General features: G+C 38.6%; 2 protein-coding genes across 2 annotated transcripts in view; both read left to right on the forward strand.

The window, feature by feature from the left end:
- Positions 1 to 21,067, forward strand: part of ERCC5 (ERCC excision repair 5, endonuclease) — a 47,324-nt gene extending 26,257 nt beyond the window's left edge. Inside the window, exons 6-14 of the mRNA XM_023738548.1 lie at positions 679 to 886; positions 1,198 to 2,313; positions 4,664 to 4,926; positions 5,268 to 5,387; positions 5,551 to 5,764; positions 7,200 to 7,344; positions 12,651 to 12,851; positions 13,471 to 13,555; positions 15,070 to 21,067. Of these exons, the coding sequence (XP_023594316.1) occupies positions 679 to 886; positions 1,198 to 2,313; positions 4,664 to 4,926; positions 5,268 to 5,387; positions 5,551 to 5,764; positions 7,200 to 7,344; positions 12,651 to 12,851; positions 13,471 to 13,555; positions 15,070 to 15,660 (2,943 nt within the window). The 3' untranslated portion in view covers positions 15,661 to 21,067. The remainder of the gene's footprint in view (positions 1 to 678; positions 887 to 1,197; positions 2,314 to 4,663; positions 4,927 to 5,267; positions 5,388 to 5,550; positions 5,765 to 7,199; positions 7,345 to 12,650; positions 12,852 to 13,470; positions 13,556 to 15,069) is intronic.
- Positions 19,320 to 21,724, forward strand: part of LOC101342522 (putative methyltransferase-like protein 21E pseudogene) — a 47,243-nt gene continuing 44,838 nt past the window's right edge. The window contains exon 1 of the mRNA XM_023738549.1: positions 19,320 to 19,341. Within this exon, the coding sequence (XP_023594317.1) occupies positions 19,320 to 19,341 (22 nt within the window). The remainder of the gene's footprint in view (positions 19,342 to 21,724) is intronic.

Raw genomic sequence — 21,724 nt, forward strand, 5'->3', positions numbered from 1 at the left:
GATCATGAGCATTTCCTCATGTATCTGTTAGCTGCCCGAATGTCTTCTTTGGTGAAGTGCCTGTTCATATCCTTTGCCCGTTTTTTAATTGGGTTATTTAACCTTTTTAAGTTTCAGTTTCTTTATTTGTGGGATGGGGATAAGGGTATCTGTCCCCTAGTGTGGTTGTGAGAATGGAATGTGATAGTACATGTAAGTGCACTTAGAAGAGCGCACTGCACACACGAAACGCTTTATAAATGTTGACTGTTAGTGTTAATAATTACAATCGCTGTAATTCACTGTGCATCTTTTATGTGCCGAGGACTGTGCCAGGTACTTCCTTTGCTTCTTTATTTGCATTCTAGAATATTTTCTGTTAAACCATAATCAGAGTGTCACAGTAACTGGCAGGCATTAGATGCTCAGTGAATGTTTTTGAATAAATGATCAGATCATACATGGCGTCTGTAGCATCATTCCTCTTCCCCAATTATTTTGGTTTTAAAGATTATCCTTTAAAAGGTCAGTTACAGATTTTCTACTATTCACATTTTACTTTGATAATAGGAAAATAATACCGATGGAAAAAAAATCAGTTGTTCTTCGTTCCCTGTTGGGGAAGGGAATGGAAAAACGGTAATATTACCTGTATTTAAATTTTTTAAGAATCATTTTTTAAATTTATTTTGCCTTTAGGAGTCCGATGACTTCTCACAGTATCAACTCAAAGGCTTGCTTAAAAAAAACTACTTAAATCAGCACATAGAGAACATACAAAAGGAAATGAATCAGCAACACTCAGGGCAAATCCAAAGGCAATATGAAGACGAAGGGGGCTTTTTGAAGGAGGTGGAGTCCAGGAGAGTGGTCTCTGAAGACACTTCACATTACATCTTGATAAAAGGTAAGGTAGCACGCACCATCACTTGTTTGACAGTTAAAAACCAAAACTGGGTCATGTCTCTGAATTCTATAAATTACCACCCTGATAATGTTAAGTCCTACTTACATAATAATAATTTTATAGAGCTATTAATGGATTAACTACTAACATGCCAGCCTACTTTTAAATTAACTAAAGAATTAACTTTTTGTTGCGAAGAAAATGAAAATTTATCATTTTGTTTATGAGAACCAGTATTCTCATTTACCTTGCTAGAAGCATATTGTCACGCTGTAAAACTACATAATTAGAAACGTTTTCATTTTCTTAAGGTATTCAAGCTAAGAAAACTGCAGAAGGAGATTCAGAGTCTCTTCCTTCCTCCAGTAGAATGCACAGCATGTCTTTTGACGTGAAGTCACCTCCGTGTGAAAAACTGAAGCCAGAGAAAGAGACTGATGCTAGCCCTCCTTCTCCGAGAACTCTATTAGCTATGCAAGCAGCCATGCTGGGGAATAACCCGGAAGAGGAGGTGGAGAGCGGGAGGAAAAGGCCGTACAACGAGAAGAATGCATCCGCTGCTGTAGATGATGGCTCTGTATCACCAAGGACTCTCTTAGCTCTTCAGAAAGCTCTTGATGACGAAGAAGAAGTGAAAGGGCATGCTGGGAATGATGTGCAGACAGGAGGGCTGGGAGTGAAAAAACTGCCTACAAACAATCCTGATGAGGAAAGTGATGAAGGACATAGAGATGATGGAAAAGGAAGGCTGTTTACAGCTGTACCTCATTCAGCCGGTGTGAACTTTGTAGAGGAGAGTGCAACCAGCACTAATAGTGAAAAAGAGCTGACCGACTCAGCTGGTTTATCAAGCGCTATCTTTTGTCAAGGCAGTGAACCTAGTGTTCAAAAAGAACAAATTTCATTTATTCACCCAGTGAGCGAAGGCCTTCAGACCAGTGATGATTCTATGGAAAAGGATGGAAAAAGTCCCATTCCTCTACAGAGTACAGTGCTTATGAGCAGTGATGCACCTGGGCTCCAGAATAGAAAAGCACGGATACCAGCATCCTCAACAAGCACAGTTGTTGTATCGCAGGATGAAACATACCCTGAAGGTCTTGAGCTCCAAAACGATCTCGGCACATCTGAGAGTAAACGCGATTCCTCTGTTCTTTCAAGTGATGATGAAATGGAAGGTGGAGAGAATCGTGCTTGTGAAATCAGCGGCACTGTCTGTCTGCAAGGAACGGGTGGCACAGCGGTTGTCCCTTCAGAGACATTAAATAACTTAGAAAGTGTGGTGTTATTTAGTGATAAACAGCATGAGAATTTGCTGAAAACCATCCAGGAAAGTGAGGTAACTGAATCTGCAAGTCGGGATGTGATTTCCGTTCCCAAGTCCCTGGAACTGAGGGAAACTGACTCAGAAGACGGTGAATCTGATGGTAGGTGCTTATACTCTGAGGGATCAAACCTGTTGTCGTCGAGTTGATTCCAACTCATAAGATAGGGATGGTAGATTTTCACATCTGTGGAACCTGACACATCTTACAGTCTAGTCCTGTTTCTACTTTTTACTGATAATGCATCAGAAGGTTAAATGACCTTCTCGAGGACAAACAACTAGTCAGTGTAATCTCGCACTTCCCTGTTTTGCTGTTCGTTTTATTGGTGTTTGTAAAGGGAGAGAATGCCCTCCTTGGAGAAGGTAAAGGTAAGTTTCTCTTCAGTTTATTTTTTAACTTTTTATATTTAAATAACTGTGAACTTAAGAAAAGTTGAAAGAATATTAGAGAAAACTCTTGCTCCTTTACCCAGTACCTCAGTTTCTAGCGTTTTGGCACATTTGCTTTATCATCATTCTCTCTCTTCATATATATGCGTACGTACATACATACACACACACACAAACACACAATACATGCACTATGTACACACTGTAGCACACCCACATGCACACGTGCCTTAGTTTTTTTCCTGATGTATGCCAGGTGTCTCCACTCTACAGTTATTACAGTGAAACCCTTGAGAGCTGGAACGCCACAGGACTGCCTGGTTTTTTCAGTTCTCACAAGTTTTCTGTCTTTAACAGGGTGCAGTCTTACCATTTTTCTGTCGCTCTCTATTAGTGGAAAATAGTCGAGTTTTCCTTCTCTGACACATTTCCGCTGTACACAGGTTCCAGCTTTTGCAGGTTTTACTGTATCTTGCCTTTGTAATTAATAAGTATTTTGTGGAAAGATATTTTTAGGGCTATGTAAATATGCTGTTCCTGAACTGGCTTCCACCCACTTGTTCTAACATCCATTGGTGATTTTTGCCTGAATAAGTTACTGTGATAATGGTTGCCAAATGGTGGTTTTCTAATCCCATCATTCCTTATATATTAATTAAGGTAGCATCCTACTGTAATGCAGATCTACCCTTCTCCCCATTTATTATCTTTTATGTCACTTTGGACACATGGATTCCTGTTTTATTTAGTGAGTTATAATCTGATGCTATCATAATTTTTATTTTGTTGTTCAAGTTGTTCCAACTTTGGCTAGTGGGGCCCCTTAATGCTGGCTTTTGTGACTTTTGACAATTCCTCATTATTATTCAAAAAATTTTTTTTTGAAAATATGCACAGCAAGAGATACACCATTTCAGTAATTCCTACATGTAGAATTCAGTGACATTAATTATGTTTTGCAAGTTGTGCAACCTTTCTCGCTATCCTTTTCCAAATTATTCTACCACCGTTAACATAAACTCACTGCCCCCTAAGCTCCTCATGTAATCTTTTGAGTTGCTCTTGTCAGTTTGATCTCACGTAGATCATTTTCTTGCTTTCTGACCAAGATCTTCAGGCTTATCTTACATTTTTCCTGCCCTGGCCCTATAGCCAGCCATTTCACCAGGGAGCCCTGGTTCCTTTTCATGAAGCACGGTATTTAGAAAGCAACATCTAGGTGGTGGCTGTGTTTATTGTTACTGGGGTTTTATTGCTTCAGGCCCTGTCAGTGACAGGACCAGAAAATACATATTTATACACACACACACACATTTACATTTATTTCTGTCTATCTACCTATTAAAATTCCTGAGTTCACACTGATACCTCCAGCTCCAATCTAACATCACAGATTTCATTCCAGCCTCCTCCTTTCTGTATAATTTCTGTTTCTAGCAGTGAGAAACCTTGCTCCCATTATCGTCAATAAATTTACTTATTTGCTTATTCCTTCCCTATATGTAACCAGTCCCTCAGTCCCACTGGCCTCCTCCTTGGCCCGGTATGCCTCCTCGGCCCTAGCCCCAGTCCCTGGTAGCCCTAACCATCTCCTCAGTCATGAATTCTTCCTCAGACCCAGACAAGAAAAGAGGAGAGAAGGAAAGCAGGGGAGGAAGTATTCATGTAGTATTCTTTCCACTGAGTCACAGCTTTGTTCTTTGCTGTGTTAATAGTGGAACAGCATAAAAACATTTTAACAACCTCCATAATTGTTTACATGCTCTGATAGTTCTCCTTTTTGAATTGTTTAAACACTATTAGTTCATTTAGATCATGTTCATATGAAGGTAATATATAAATCTTTGAAAGCTTTATTCCTAATTTCAAAGATAATGCCAGTTTATCTAATTGAAAAGGCTTGTTTTGAAGTGACAGGCATTTTAAAATTAAATTTATTTAATAGTTGTAAGTTATCATTAAATGTTATCTATTCAAATGTTTTCCTTTTAGAGTAAAACATTTTCTTTAGGATAATTTTAATGTCTCAGTTGCCAAGTGACTTTGTTGTCTTGGTACAGGAAGTTTCATTGAAGTGGACAGTGTAATTAGTAATGATGAAAGCCAAGCTGAATCCCTGGAAAGTTGGAAACCTTCCTCTGAACGAGGTGACCAGTCAGTTGCTGAGGAAGGCCTGGTAGAGACTGAGATGGAAGGACCCCCTGGGGATGCGGAGAGCCTCCTGAGAGACAGCTCTGAAAGCGAGGGCTTAGGGACTGAGCCACGTGGAGAAGCTGAAAAAGATGCAGATGATTCGCTCAGTGAATGGCAAGATATTAATTTGGTAATAACATAACATCGCGTTTTAACTTACTGCTAAGGAAGATAAGCCCTTTTGAGTTTTAAGGAGTCACTGGATGAATATTTGTTAGTTATTTGCATGCATCTTCTTGTTCTTGCTGATGGCTCCTTTTTTATGTAGGTAATTGTCTGGGATAGACTTTGCTTTCCATGTGATTTAGTGAGGGAACTCTAAAGATATCTTGCTCAGAAATCCAAATGGAGTATTTCATAAGGAGAAAAAGCTTATTGGTAATTTTGGTCAGACTGCATACAGGCTTTTTGTAACAAATGAACTTAACTGGATTATTAATATGATTATCTACAAATGTAATTATTATATAGGAAGAGCTGGAGACTCTGGAGAGCAGCCTTTTAGAACAGCAGAATTCACTGAAAGCTCAAAAACAGCAGCAAGAACGGGCTGCTGCTACTGTAACAGGCCAGATGTTCCTGGAAAGCCAGGTGGGTTGACTTAACCTCGGGCTTCCGTAAGCCATGCCTGTTGAGATCTTGACTTAATCAGATCCCCCCGGGGAATGCGTTGAATAAAGCACTGCTCCCACTTCTGAACCAAGACTGGTTAAAGCATTTCCGTAGGCGTCACCGTGTCTCTGTAACTCTTCAGGAACTTCTTCGCCTGTTTGGCATTCCCTATATCGAGGCGCCTATGGAAGCAGAGGCACAATGTGCCATCCTGGACCTGACTGATCAGACTTCCGGAACAATCACTGATGATAGTGATATCTGGCTGTTTGGAGCACGGCACGTCTATAAAAACTTCTTTAATAAAAACAAGTTTGTAGAATATTACCAATACGTGGACTTCCATAACCAGTTAGGTAAGACTTCAGAGTATGATCATTTTCTGAAATTTACGTTTCAAACTTATAATTCTTTCTTTCCAAGGAACTAATATGATGAATTAATGGAAATGGTAGGTCTGTATGAATTTTTATATAAATGGTATTTTGCCTGTATAGAGTAACAGGATTTTTAAACTTAGAATTAAGAAGTTAAAATCCAAGTTTGTTCAGGTATTTCTGCAGTTTAACCACCTGACTGGTTGGGCAGTGACTGATTACCCTGAGATCTCCAGCGTGAAGAAAAGATGGTACAGAGAGGAAAGAGGTGGGAGTCACTCTTGCTAGAATCATGAGCCTCATGGTTCTGTATTAGTATTTCTGTCATTGATCATTTGTTCTTTGATTCATTCAGCAAACAGACATTGAGTGACTCTTATGTACTAGTTGCTGTTCCTGGCAATGGGGATACAGCAGACAGTAAGTCTAGTAGGTGAAACAGATGTTAAATACATAAGTAATATATATACGTACTATATATACTGTATAAATGATATGACATTTGGTAGTATGTACCATCTGGAAACATAAAGCAGTAAATGGGAAAGAGAGAGTGACAGGGAGTGGGGTGCTGCTTTTCGACCGAGTGCTGGTGTGGAAAGGCTTTTCTAATAGGCAAATTTTGGACAGGGACCTGAAGAAAATAGGAAGCAAGTATCTTGGCAAAGAGAGTGTCAGACAAAGGGGCTAGTGGATGCAAAGGCCTGAGGCAGAAGTCTGGGGTGTTCAGGAGAGCAAGGAGGGCAGTGTGAAGGAAGCAATGAATGAGGAGGAGGCAGAAGTTGAGGTCAGGAGGAGGAGGCCAAAATCAAGTAGGGTCTGGTGTGCTGTAGTAAGGATTTGCAGGTGGATTTGGCGTATGATGCGAGAGAAGGAGAAAAGTCAAAGATGACGCCGAGTCTGAACAATTGGTGGAATGGACTTGCCATTTGATAAGACAAGGGAGACTGGAAGGAGCAGGGTAGGGTATTGGAGAAATGAGTTCAGGTTTGGACATGTTGAATTTGAGATGCTTGTTGTACATCCAGCATAGTGGTTAAGCATTAGGCTGCTAACCAAAAGGTTGACAGTTCAAATCCACCAGCTGCTCCTTGGAAACCCTATGGGGCAGTTCTGCTGTGTCCTGTAGGGTCACTATGAGTCGAGATTGACTCGACAGCAACAGGTTTGGTTTTTTGGTTTTGCACATTGGATTGGAGATGTTAAGTTGATAGTTGGGTATGTGTGATTGTAGTTCAGAAGTGAGATCCAGACCAGGTATCTAAATTTGGGGATAGTGTATATTTAAAGCTTTAGAACTGGATGAAACTTGTAAAAAAAACCTTAACAGAACTTAAAGAATCTACTTTCAAATAGTAAAAAAGAAATATTGTTGGATGGGGATATATACATAACTTTCTTTTTGCTTTTATAGGATTGGATCGGAACAAATTAATAAATTTGGCCTATTTGCTTGGAAGTGATTATACAGAAGGAATACCAACTGTAGGTTGTGTAACAGCCATGGAAATTCTCAATGAATTCCCTGGACATGGCCTGGAACCGCTTCTGAAATTCTCGTAAATGCTTTTTAATTTTTAATTCAGAAGTTTACGTAAATACTGAAATTAACAAATTGAACTATTATTTACATAAGGTGCTGCCACAAATCATTATTCATGGAGAAAACAGGAAGAAGTATTAGTTGGGGTTTCAAAAATTTGTTCTCTCTTTTCTAGAGTTTAATGAAATCAGAGTCAGTATTTTTAGTGGTGATGGCCTTATCCTAGTTCAAAGGTACAAAGCCCAGTCCTGTGGGATGTCATAGGAGTAGAGAAGTTGCCATTTTATTCATTTAGTTATTTATTGAGTAGTTTCTTTGTGTTAGGCACATATGTGTGTGTACATATACATACGCATGTATATAGTCAGGTAGTCCCCAACGTATGACATACAGTCATGTGTCACTTAGCGTCCATGATACGTTCTGTGAAATAGGACATTACACAGTTTGGACATTTTGCGAACACCATATTATATACAGACAGTCCCCCTACAATCTGTAGTTATGAACCAACCTCTGTAAAGCCTATTATATTAAACCTTATGGGAGCCTTCCAGACAAAGCCTGAGAGCTGTATTCACTGGGTACAGGAGGCGGCCCTGCTGAATGTTTGGCTTCAGGCTGGGCAAGTCTGCGCCGGTGGCCAGATTGGGATTTTACTCACTTCCCGCTGCAGGCTTGGGGGTGCACAGGAGGTGCAGAGAGGTGGCCGCAGTAACCACATGGGGAGCAGGTGTGTGGGTGCCAGGCTGTGGCTAGCAGTGGCGGCCCTGGCTGCTGCGGCCCTGTTCGTGTGGCTGCTTCCTGATCATGTGTAGGCGCTGCTACACCGAGAGCTGGGAGCCCGGGATAGCCCTGGCCTGGCCAGCGCCCACGGCAGGAGCAGAGGAACTCTGGCAGGTGCTGTCCTGCGCTGGGAACGAACGGCTGTGGCTGCTGGGTGGGCGGATGAAGCCAGGAGGAGGCACTGCTGGGTGGGTAGATGAAGCCAGGAGGAGGCGCTGCCCCAGAGCCCCGCTGCTTGTTTACTCTGGGGACTTGGAGTATTTAAAACTATTATGGGGAAATAATAAAAAAAGGAGAGCTGCTTTCCCTTTTAAAAAAAACACGAAAAAAATCCTTGTGGAACTATGGATGTATATGCCGTAGGACATAGGCCTAGTACATTATGCTGCACATGACTGTATTCGACGCACAATGAACTGCACTTAGAGCTGGTTTGTTTTCTTTTTTTGTACATCTTATGATCATTAGTAATATGTACTACATACACTGTTGCAGTGTGTAATTTGCTGATGTTATTCTCATGCTTACCCCCAAAGACAAATAAAGATCATATTTATAAAGATACAAATAATAAAAGGCAATAATAATGAAAACTTAAAAAAAGAGAGGTATTTGACTTAAATCAGAACCAACTTATGAAGGAGTCATCAAAACGAAATCCCATCTTAAGTCAAGGACTACCTGTACCCGCGCACAAACGCACTTTTAACAAGAATGAGTTCATGCTACATATACTTTTTCTGTTGCCTGCAGCCCATTCAGTGGTACAAAAAGGCATGTTATCAGCAATGTATAGATTTATATTATTGTTTTTAATGGCTCCACAATAGTCTTTTTTGAGGTGCGTAATGATTAATTATTTTTAAATTTATATTTTTTAAAAGTATAAACAAATATTTATTTGAGTGTCCTTATGTATATGTCTTTGAGTTTTTGCCTGATTATTGTTTTAGGATAAGTGAGAATGGTATCTAACTTTTTAATCTGATTTCCTAATTAGTAGTGAGGTTAGTATTTTTTTCATGTATATCAACAATTTGTGTTTCTGATTTAGTGAATGGCCATTATGTCATTTTCCTTTCCTTTGTTCAACAGTTTTTGCTCATTTGTTGCCTATTGAATTGTTTACATTTTTGTAGAAGCAGCTAAACTTTTCGAGTCATCACAGTTTCTGCCCTTGGTCTTCTAGCTTCCTTGGCTCAGGAGCAGTCTCAGCCCTGGCTGGTGGGTTAGGAGGACGCAGAGTTAAAGAGCAAAAAGAGCAGCAGAGCAGTAACATTGAGAATGTTGACTTGCTTTCCTTTCTGCTTTCTCTTTCTCTAGCCAGACTCTGGCTAGTAACTCCTCCTTTAAAGCAGAGGTACTTGGGGTCTGCAGGCAGAATTCAGCCTCAGCTTGTTTGGTTCGGCCTACTTGCTGTACTCTTCTATAGAGCTTTAATCTTGAAATAGCTTCCAAACAAATTGGGGGAGATTTCACAGGAAATTTTGGATTTTCTTGAGGGAGAAGGAGATCTGGCGATGCTGGGCCCAACTTCCCAAATGTCCCCAAATAGCTGGTATGGAGTAACAGCAGTTCCTCTCTCCCACCCCACCACCTTAGTCAGGACATGCATCCTGCAATTACATCACAGTTGTCACCACTCTCTGCTGTCTTCCCCACAGCTAAGCTAATTGACAAATGCCATTTTTATTTTTATGTTAAGTACCTGGTTTTCTTACTAGAGGGAGGCTTGCTGGGTTCACAGTGTGTTGTGCTAATACTCTTAGCTGGCAATCAGATTACTGTTTCAGAGAGAAAAGACAAAAGGAGAGTGTGGGAGAATTATAAGTATTCCCCCAGTGAACTCTTGAAAACAATACTGTAAAACGGATGAAAAAAGATACTGTACGATGAAGACTGCAGTTATGCTTTTTTAATGCTAGATGGCACTCCTGCATGAGTGAGGTCAAACACTGACTGGGACACAAATAGCAATCAGTTCCTAGTGTTAATAAATATGTGGAGCAGTAGAACCTGCGATACAGGTGCTTTTTAGGTTCCATTGAATGTAGATTGATGAGGGTTGTGTTGTGTTTTTAACTTTTATATTCTTTTTCTAATTATAAAAGATTTTCTGATGATCCATTCCTGTGGTACAAACTACCTTAAACCTCAGTGGCTTAAAACAGCAGCAGTCATTTATTTTGCCCATGAACCCAAAGTTTGATCAGTCCTCAGTAGAGATGACTTGTGTCTGTTCCATGTGTTGTCACTTGAGGCAGCTCATCTGGGTGGAGGAGCCACTGAGATGGCTCAGGCACAGACATGGCTGGTAAGTCGGTGCTGGCTGTCCTCTGGGAGCGCCGGTGGAGCTGTTGGCCAGGGGTCTTTGATCTTCTCCATTTGGGCCTGCATGAACTTGGGCTTCCTCACAGTATGTCCACTGGTTCCAAGAGCAGATATTCCAAGAGACAGAAAGTAGAAATGCAGTCTCTTAAGGACTGCACAGTGTCACTTCTTAAGTATATTATATTCGTCAAGCAGTGAAAGAATGCTCAAAATTCAAGGGGAAGGGACATGGATCACACTTCCTGATGAGAGAAGATCGAAGAATGTGTGACCATATTTAACCTGTTGTTAGATGCCATCGAGTAGGTTCAGACTCATAGTAATCCTGTGTACAACAGAACGGACCACGGCCCAGTCCTACATCATCCTCACCATTGTTGCTATGCTTGTGTCAGTCCATCTCATTGAGGGCCTTCCTCTTTTTTGTTGACCCTCTACTTTACCAAGCATGGTGTCCTTCTCCAGGGACTGGTCCCTCCTGATAACATGTCCAAAATATGTGAGATGAAGTCTCACCATCCTTGCTTCCAAGGAGCATTCTGACTGTACTTCTTCCAAGACAGATTTGTTTGTTCCTCTGGCAGTCCATGGTATGTTCAATATTCTTCACCAACACCATAATTCAAAGGCATCAGTTCTTCTTGGGTTTTCTTTATTCATTGTCCAGCTTGCGCATATGAGGCGATTAAAAACATCATGGCTTGGGTCAGGTGCACCTTAGTCCTCCAAGTGAGATCTTTGCTTTTTAACACTTTAAAGAGGTCTTTTACAGCAGATTTGCCCAATGCAATGTGGTTTGATTTCCTGACTGCTGCTTCCATGGGTGTTGATTGTGGATTTGCTGATTTATGCCAAGTAAAATCCTTGACAACGTCAGTCTTTTCTCCATTTATCATGGTGTTGCTTATTGGTCCAGTTGTGAAGATTTTTGTTTTCTTTATATTGAGGTATAAACCATACTGAAGGCTGCGGTCTTTGATCATCATCAGTAAGTACTTCAAGTCCTCTTCACTTTAAGGAGGCAAGTTTGTGTCATCTGTGTATTGCAGGTTGTTAATGAGTCTTCCTCCAATCCTCATGCCAAATTCATCTTCATATAGTTCACCTTCTTTGATTATTTGCTCAGCATACAGACTGAATAAGTATGGTGAAAGGATACAACCCCAGTGCACACTTTTCCTGATTTTAAACCGTGTAGTATCTCTTTGTTGTGTTCAAACTACTGCCTGTTGGGTCTTTAACCTAGCATAATAATTTATGCTCATAATAAAAAAAATTGAAAAAATAGATAAAATATAAAGAAGAAAATGAACAGCTGTGTTCTCACCTCTCAGAAAGAGAGCCACTTCAACAGACATATTCCATTCTAATCTTTTATAGCTATATAAGTATCTGTTTTCAAATTTGTAAAATGAGAAAACTGAGTAATACTTAAATATTTGGGATATGAAAATTAAATAGGTTAACAGGTAAAGTGCTTAGAACGTTGCATAGCCCACAATAAAATGATAGTCGTTTTTATTACTGTAAATATATCTGTTTACTTTTTTCCACATATATGCATTTTTTTTCAAAAATTGGAATCAGACTTTTTGTGCAGTTTTGTCCTCCACTTCTTAAATTTAACATGTTCTTGGCATTTTTGCATTTTACTAAATATTCTTGGGTCCATTATTGATTCACTATTTAATTCAAGCTGGATAATGCAGATCTGTTACTTCTATTTTACCATTGAGAAAGAGTCTGAGAAGTTGTGACTTTTATGTTACTGTGAGTGAGGGCTCTGGAGGAAGATGACCAGGTCCTGACTGTACCAGTTCTAGCTGTGAAACCCTGAACAAGTTAGGCACTTCTTTTTGAGTTCACTTTCCTCATCTTAGGAAGGTGAGGTTAACGATAGGACTCTGCTTTATGATTATTGGGCGTGTAAAATAACTAACACAGTACCACGCAGAGAGTAAACATTTAGTACATGTTTACCATCATTTTACATTGTTGTTAATAATATCAAAAGTAATAATATTATTCTATAGATGATATAATTTGTTTTGGAATTGGGACTTGAATTCGAGTTGAAATCTACTTGACACAATTGCTTTGGTTTTTTTTTTCTTTTTTGACTTCAAGTGTAGCTTTTTTTCTACAGTGCATCTACTACAGTGTCTTCATTGCTTTCTAAATAATTATTTCCCTTTTACCTTATAGACAGTGGTGGCATGAAGCACAGGATAATAAGAAGATAAGACCTAATCCTTATGACACCAAAGTGAAAAAAAAATTACGGAAGTTGCAACTCACGCCTGGTTTCCCTAACCCATCTGTGGCAGAAGCTTACCTCAAGCCCGTCGTGGATGACTCAAGGGGATCGTTTCTGTGGGGGAAACCTGACCTTGCAAAAATTAGAGAATATCCTTTTCTTTCTTTAAACGTAATGGAATATTGAGCTAAATATGCGTTTTGGTATAAAACTTATGACACATGAACTTGAATCAGTTTTTTTCTTATATTCCATTTACCTAAGAATCTCCTTATAGTTCTTTTTCCCTCTTCTTAATTTTAAAGAGGATATTTATTTGAAATAAGCAGTGCTCAGCATTCACAGATACAACCACATACTTAAATATTAGTCTGAAGGAGAAAAGATGATTCATTTTGTCCTTTTTATTACTGGTGTTCTTTCTGGTGTGTCATTTGAATAGATGCTGGAAAGTTTGCAATAGAATTAATTAAACTACAGTCTTTTTGTTTTTTTATCCTCAAAGAAATTAACTGCTATTCAGAGTCTTTGATGTCCTAAAATAATAGTTGGCTGTGTTTTACCTTAGAGGATATTGAAAAGAACACAGTGCCAGATGGTTATATTGGTGTAATTTGTTTTGTTATTCTTTTCTTTTCCCACTTCAGTCTTTATAACCATGAAAATCTTTGACGATGTGGGGATTCAAGGGTCGGTTTTTTTTGACTTTTTGATTTATCACTTCTTTAAATATCTTTAAAAACATTTATAAGTCTTAACTGCCTGCATATTTTGTCAGCGGTATTTTGGCTGGAGCAGAACTAAGACGGATGAATCTCTGTTTCCGGTATTAAAGCAACTGAATGCCCAGCAGGTAATCATAGTGGGCTTTTTTCCTAAGTTCAGGAGAGAGAATAAACTTATTAAGGTTATGATTGGCAGCTACTAAAGACCAGTTAACTCTTTTACTTTAGGGCATAGCACATACATTTTAAAACGACAGTACTTCAGATAAGGGAACAAGAAAATAGAAACACTTGACTTTGTCTTTGTTGTCTAATATCACACTTAGGGCTGGACTTTGTTGTACTTTCTGACTTTGAGACAAACAGACAACAGCAACAACGAAAAAAAAGTCTATATAGGTAAGGGAGGTTTTTCAAGAGAAAACTGTGGTCTTTAGTTCACCCATGTAGGTAACTACATCTTGATTTGCTTGTGAGTATGTTTCTACCCACTCAAAACCAAGTCTCCCTCCCCAGAACAAATTCACGAAATACACATACAAGTAAACCATTTGGCAGAAATGAGGCCATATCCTTTAAGACCATATATTAAATTAAATCAATTTCTATTAGGTTTGGTTAATTTTGGAAACAAGCAAAGAAACAAAAACTGGAGTAAACCACATTTCTAGAAAGGGTTCCCCCTTTTCTGTCTGATGACTTTCTCAACTGAAAATATTATGAGCCAACAGAGAAGGAATTCTGTTTGGCTTAGTGACTGATCACTCCTTCGTTTCAGAGAATTTTATTGGAACACTTTCCCCCTTTACATTTTGAAGTTAATGTAAATTTATTTTCCCAAAATTAGAAAAAAATTAAAATTACTCCTCTATCTCCTCTAACACAGATCTTAACATTTAGGTTTATTTCCTTTTATTTTCCCCTCCTTCACCATTCACGCATTTATTTAGTTTTTAATTATAAGTTGCATTTAAGTATGGTAACAAATAATTACAACTTTATATCCCCCCCACTTATTAACATAAAGTTTTTTTTTTCTGTGTTACTGCATAGTTTTCATAATTTCAAATGACCAGATTACATTCCATCAAGGGAATTTGACTTAATTAGTTCAGTTTACTTGTTAGACCTTTATATTTCAGTTTTTCATAAATAATGCTGTAATGAATATTAGGCATATAGTTTTTCTCATATGTAAACTCTTTTAAAAAATCTTCCTAAAAGTACACTTGTTGAACCAAAGACATGAATATTTCTTATGACTCATAATATAGACTGTGATATTGCTTCCTAAAGAAATTGAATGGTAGTGTTTTTTAAAGAAGAAAATAGAATTTAGAAATAGACCCTCTAAAATTATGTTGCTGCAAAGGAAGGCAATAGATGTGGCTACCAAAAAATATGTGACACTTTTTGAGTGCTTGGTAAGAGATTTTCATATTTGAGATGTAGACAGTTGCCAAGGTTGGTATAAGTACTACTTACGATATAGATTAATTCATTTGGGAGAGAACCAGTTTTTGAGACATAATAAATTAGTATTCTCTGACATAATAGTCCAACGCCAGTGATTAAGGTTGGGATCTTTGATTTGTTTTAGAAACCTTGCTTGTCTAATTTATTGTTATTCTATTTTTTTTAGACGCAGCTTCGAATTGATTCCTTCTTTCGATTAGCTCAACAGGAGAGACAAGATGCTAAGGGTATTAAGAGCCAGAGACTCAGCAGAGCTGTCACATGTATGCTGAGGAAGGAACGGGAAGAAGAAGCCAGTGAAATAGAAGCAGTTTCTGTTGCTATGGAGAAAGAATTTGAGTTACTTGATAAGGTAAAAGGAAAAACCCAGAAGAGAAGTGTAGCAAATAAATTGAAAGATTCATCAAGCCTGAAAAGAAAGAGGCTTTCTGATTCTAAACGAGAGAATGAACGTGGTGGGTTTTTGGGGGAGGCCTACCTCTCAGAATCCTCTGATGCATATTCAGGCGAGGATGCTGAAAGTTTATCTTTAATTAACATCCGAAGGGGAAAAGCAGCTAAAGAGTCAAAAATCAGCCCTTCAGATTTGCAGAACACAGTGAAACACAGTCATGTAAAGGATGAAGGTGAGACTACCAGCAGCTCTAGTGATGATGATGAAGAGAAAACAAAAGTAGTCCTGGTGACCGCCAGGTCTGTGTTTGGAAAGAAAAAGAGGAAACTGAGGAATGCAGGAGGAAGGAAAAGGAAAACCTAATGTAAGAATATCTATTTTCTGTGCCTGTGTGTATATATACATGTATTTCTGTAATATTGCCTAATGAATTTGCTGTGAGGAAATAATAAAATTAAACAAATTTGCACAGTCTTTGTATTTGGTGTGTGGTTTTTAAATATATGAGTGCTAAACTTTATAATTATTTGTTTCCTAATATGTTACTTTTTCTGGTGTTTTCTATTTCATTGATTATTTCCTTACATTCACAGGTGTTGTCTATTCGTATTTCCAACGTCTGATGCTCTCTGACCATATTCGTTTTTTAAAGAAGGATTTCTACTCATCAGCACTCACTCTAAATATGCCTTCCTTCTGACTTTCAGACTTAGGAGGAAAAGTATCCTTATTTTTCATACCACAGTAGTGGCAGTCCCACACAACTACATAAAGGCCTGTATCCTGCTGCTTCCTGTTTTCCCTCAGGCACCCGTTGAAAGAATAACAAGAGGGAATCTCACTACTGGAACATATTACAAGAATATGTTTTCTATGGTTATTGCAAATAATTAGAAAACCTATATAGGGAGCACTAACTGTATGGGAACCTCTGTACCATGATGTTGGGCTTTTAAAATACTTACGTTGTCAAAAGCTGACTTCTGTGTAAATGGATTTGGGGGCTCAGGTCTATAATTGAACTGGTATAGGTTGGCCAGCTCTAGGAGTGGCTTCCAGGGATTCATTATTGTTAACACAGATGTTTCTTCAGCGTGGACCAGCTGAGGTTATTTTAAGATTGCTCCTGCTGAGACATCTCACAGTAACAACACCCAAACTACTGGGTGCTTAGGTTAAGAACAAGCTGATCAGCGACAAAATGGATTCAAGGCTGGTTTACAGTCTATAAGACTCCTCTCATTTTTTCCCATTCCTAGAAGGTAGTTTTCCAGGGGTACCAACTAATAGCCTGAGCGTTTCCCTCTTCGTTGGAGCTTTCTCTGATTTTAGCTACTTAATGCTTGGCAAATTAGCCGCTTGTCCTGACAGCTTTATCAGGAAATGGCTTGAGTGAAAAGTCAGTGCTCAGCGTCAGGCTTGCTCCTCCGTCCCTTCTTCCTGTATTCTCGGGCCCTCAATTCCTGGCTGCCTTGACAGCCCCAAACACTATTTGTCTCCCCTGTTCTATGAGGTCGCCTATGACGTTGCCTAAAGTTCTGCTGGCGCCCTTGAGTTGTGCTGTCTTTGGCTTCTCAGCTTCTTTCTCTACACACATCAGCAAATGCACAAGATTTCTGGCGGCCGTGGCAGCTCTCTGATGTCTTCTGTTAGGTGTGTGTGTTTGTGTGTGTGTGCACATGTGTGTTTAAAATCTGCTCTTCTAGTTGTCAGTAGAAGCAGAGGTCTGCTATGGGCTGCTTATGTCTGGAGGCGGAAGTCTCTGTACTTAATAAACAGTTTAATATAACTGAAAGAATCACTGTCATCGTGTTGGTTAGGATGATCGATTTAAGGATTCTGTCTGTGAAGAAATCCAACACTGAGGATTGCATAATCTTTTAAATAACTCCTTGAAAAAGACAGGTGATTTTTATTCAGCAAATGACACTTTCTGCTTGTTCTAAAAAGAGCCAAGAAAGAGGCAAATCCTCTGCCCTGAATTAACTGCCTATGAGTAATACTTTGCATTGGTTAGGATTTTGAACTTTCCAGTGTTTTAACCTAAAGTATTCATTACACACATGTATACTGTGTGCCTTTTATATTCTTTTGTAGATGAGGAAGCCAAGAAACATACTAAGTAAATGTGTTAAAACAATAAGCTAATTATTGACAGGAATAACTAAAATCAGGCCCCAGACTCCTACTTCTGTCCAATATATTAATAATGATCTTGATTCAACTTTATATAAATCATGGCATATAAGGTGTTTCTTAGAAGCAGTGCTCACCCTCCTCCTAGGTTTAATTTTATAATGCTGCTTGATTTTGTTACCCATAATAACTACTGGGGATACCTTCAGTGACAAGAGAAACAAGTATTCTGAGAGGCACATATATGCTCATGTGCACATGGACAGATAGTCATCCATCCTCAGTCTTCCTGTTCAGTCTGGATAAGGAGAAGATCACCTACTTTGATTCCGGGGTCCAGCGCAATGCTGCACACATTCTCAAATATTCTGGTGCAGTTGTCTCATTCAGAAAGTGATTTTCACACCAAGACAAGTGACATGAAAAATCCACGGCCTCCATTTGATAGCACGCCACAGCCATAGAGCCTTAGAATAACTCTTGGCATCAAAGTTAAAAAACTGGGTTACCTCCCCCAGATAGTTTTCACTCACTCACAGGACTGGTTTATATTCACCTGCTAGCTCTTGCTCTGTTCTTATCATCAGACACTCACGTGGAATAATCCTACTGTTCTTCAGCCCTTTATGGGCATTCCAAAACTGCATTGCTGTATACCGAGGGCTCTGAAGCTGCAGCTGTCAGGATTCTTAATCCCTTCTGTGTGGACTTGTTGCCAGTGTGTTACAATAGTAAACCGCTTGCTTTGTTGCTATTCTTTCAGGCACTATTAGAGGTCTCGCCAGGAAAACAAAAGTTGTGGATGATACCTTTTAACCTTCTAGAAACTCAGCCTTATTTAGGTATGTTCAGATTTAACATTTAACAAATATTGGACTTATAGGCAAGCATGTATAATAAAGACTGCTGTATTTAGTGGGAGGAATGCTAAATAGGGAACAGAATGTGTGACCACCTTTGCTGTTGTTTAGTATGTGACCTCAGTGACTTAGCCTTCTTGTTTTCCTCCTTTGTAAACTGTAGGGAAAATAATTTGTCTTTTAACTAACTGAGGGATACTGTAAGGAAAAATGTAGTGACTATGACAAGTGTTTTGAGATCCTTGGAAGAAAGGAGTACTATGTTAATTCATGATAGTGTAATTATTATTTATTATAGGACCCAAAATTAAGATGTAAACGTCAAATTGTTATTTTCCCCAGTTTGAATAGCAACATATTTAAGCTTGTTCACATTATATGCTCTATTTTAGAGGCATAAAATACCTTAATTTCTTTAGTTTTATGTATGTTTGTTGAGATTTTGTGGACTCTTTGAAGTACAAGCTACTCAAAAAACCATTTGGCAGGTGGGCTGTTTGACATTGCATGCGTGCTAATGATGCATCAGAGGGAACAACTGAATTTTGCGTCTATTGTTCTGAAGAAGACCTTGTATTAGATTAATACCATGGTTTTCACAGCTCTGAACTAAACCCATTTTTTCCCAGTGTTTTAATCACCTCTTAAAGTTTAGGATTGCTATCTTACTAGTCAGTATAAAGATGATACCTTTCTTTGTGACAGCTAAAGTAGTCAGTTGAATGTTTCTTTTGTTTCTTTTTTTAGTAGCTTCTAAAATTTCTGACACTAAGTCTTTGTTCTAATATAGATTTGTACTAGATAGATTGTGTTTAGATGGTCTTAAATCATAATTTATTAATATAGAATATTTTAGAATAATTATCCCTGTTATATTTGAAATTAAACATTAGTAGGTAAATATTAAAGCAATCAGTACACATTTTGAATTTATCACTGTTGGATATTCTAATGTATTATTTGCCTAGTCTTCAAGAAATGTTCAAGAAAACATTGAAGTATAGCCATCCATTAATTAATCGCTTAATGGATCCAGACGCTCAAAAAGGTAAATCTGTTTTTTTCTTTATGTAACGTGATCCATCTATTCTACAACAAAAAATAGAATATAAAATCTTACCCTTGCAGTGTTCATTAATGTCTTAAAGGGAACTAGGTATTTTATCAACTGCATTTTATATCTTGTGTTTGCTAATCTGCAAATATCTCTAATAATGCTTAGTATTACTGCTGTAATACCTATAGTCCTGATGGTAGGTCAGTGCTAAATTTGACAGACTATAAATTGCACACATAGACTGAGGGATTACTTAGGGTTTGTTTTTGCTTTTCAATCTGCAAAAGTGGAATGCATTTTTTGCCCAAGTGCTTGATTGCAACTTCTAGGTTACTTCATTTCAGATAAGAAGATTGTAAGAGAGATAAAGATAGTTTTATGTAAAACTACAAGTTTTCACTAATGTTTAGAGAAAAGATGTATCTAGACTACAAAAACATTTAGAGCCTTTGTTAATGATCTCTGATGTATTCATTAGAGGCAAATACATAATGTCATTTGACCTCTAGATGCAAGGAGAATCTGAAGTTTGAATTCTACTACCAGTGTGGTTGTTTGAAATGGATTCACCGTTTTTACTAGTACCAGTTGCTGTTGAGTTGATTTTGACTTATGGTGAGCCCACGTGTGTCGGAGTAGAGCTGTGCTCCATGGGGTTTTCAACGGCTGATTTCTTAGAAGTAGATAGCCAGGCCTTTTTTCCGAGGCACCTCTGAGTTGGGGCGGACCTCCAACCTTTTGGTTAGCAGCAGAGCATATTAACCATTTGTGCCACCCAGGGACTTCAGTGTTTTACATAGCCTTCAATATCAAGTGCAACTTTGCATAGATTACTTAATAACTGTCTGCACTGTCTTGAGATAAAAAGTGTGCAGACGTAACACTTTTGACTTAGAATAATAGAAAGATTACCATGTTTTTGTAGAACAGCTGTAATACAAATTTAATTATCTTGATTTCTTTCTTTCCTTATCTACACACACTGTAGATCTTTTCTAAGAACTATAATTCTGTGTTTTCCTTTTAGGAGGTAACAGGTGGCTTCTACCTAGGTGAGCATATCTTTAGGCCAAGATAGCTGGGTGCGTGCCCAGTGTTGGCAGCTTATGTGGCTTAAACATGAGTGGTTTTACTGTAGTGATTTTTGCAAACCTAAACATTGAAAGTCATAATCACTTAGAGAATTCAACCATTTAGAAGATTGGAATGAAGATGCAATTTCTGTGGGGTTTATGAATAAAAGTACATCATTATCATTACCATTAGTAACTATTCTTGGTTTCAACTGTGCGCACAATAATTTGGCAAATTACAAAGGAAATGGAAGAAGTTCAAGGTAAGGTTGAGACAGAATTAGTATTAAAATATTTTACAACATGAACAAACACATCCCATAATCATCTATATAGCTAATTAAAGCTTTGAAAATACGTTCGTAAGTACAGTGCTAAGGGGATTAAGTGTGTTATTGGAGCACAGTCAGATAGCATTTTGCTGGAAAGGCTTCCACTAGCTAGAGGAACACTCAGTTCTCAAGTACTAAGGGATATTGACTTTTCCTCTCTTATCTCTTTTATACTTAGCATCTTGCTCTTGGAAGGGGCAGAGCAAACCCATAGCCCAGATCTCATATTGCATTACTGGCATAAAGATCCAAGAATCATAGGATCACGTATTTATATACAGATTAAAGTTAGGACTATGGTGGATGCTAAAAGATTCCTCTATATATGGTTTCTAACGCCATATTATAATTTAAGTTTTCTGAAGCCTCATCCAAATATCCTATGTTGCCTGCCTCTTGCCAACAGCCACTCTCCAGCTGTTAGCACATTCAACAATGTGTTATAAAGTAGCGGAGTACTCCTAAGGGCCTGCAGCCTTGGGGTAGGGTCGTCCTAATCCAAGGTTCGTATCTGTCACTCCAGTTGCTTACTTGACATCCTACCGGAGGTGTCGGTTTGTCATATCGTTTTGTGTCAGTCTGAGTCCTCTGAGGAGCAGATGCTAAAATGGGATTAAATATTTAAGAGATTTGTTGGGGGAGTTCTCATGAAGGATAAAGAAGGAAGGAGGAGAAGTAGGCAGGAAGAGCCTTCACCGTACAAGCTGATGCCTGGGAAAGGAGATGGAGAAGGATAGATTGTGTAGGAAGAGCTTCAGACTGCAGCATGGTTGTGAGAAAGTTCCAGTTATCAGCTTTCCTGTCCCTTCCTGCCTTCTTGTCCTTGCCCTTGGGCTGGTGTGCCCCCCTCAGTCTTATTTTGTTTCATTGGCCTGTCTAATCTTTTAGCCTGCATGATCTTTTAAAAATCCAAATCTTGCCATATCTGTCGTCTGCTCAAAATTCTTTAAATGCTGCAGTATTTCCTGT

Source organism: Trichechus manatus, unplaced genomic scaffold (assembly GCF_000243295.1).
Source record: "Trichechus manatus latirostris isolate Lorelei unplaced genomic scaffold, TriManLat1.0 scaffold00118, whole genome shotgun sequence".
Classification (NCBI taxonomy): Eukaryota; Metazoa; Chordata; class Mammalia; order Sirenia; family Trichechidae; genus Trichechus; species Trichechus manatus.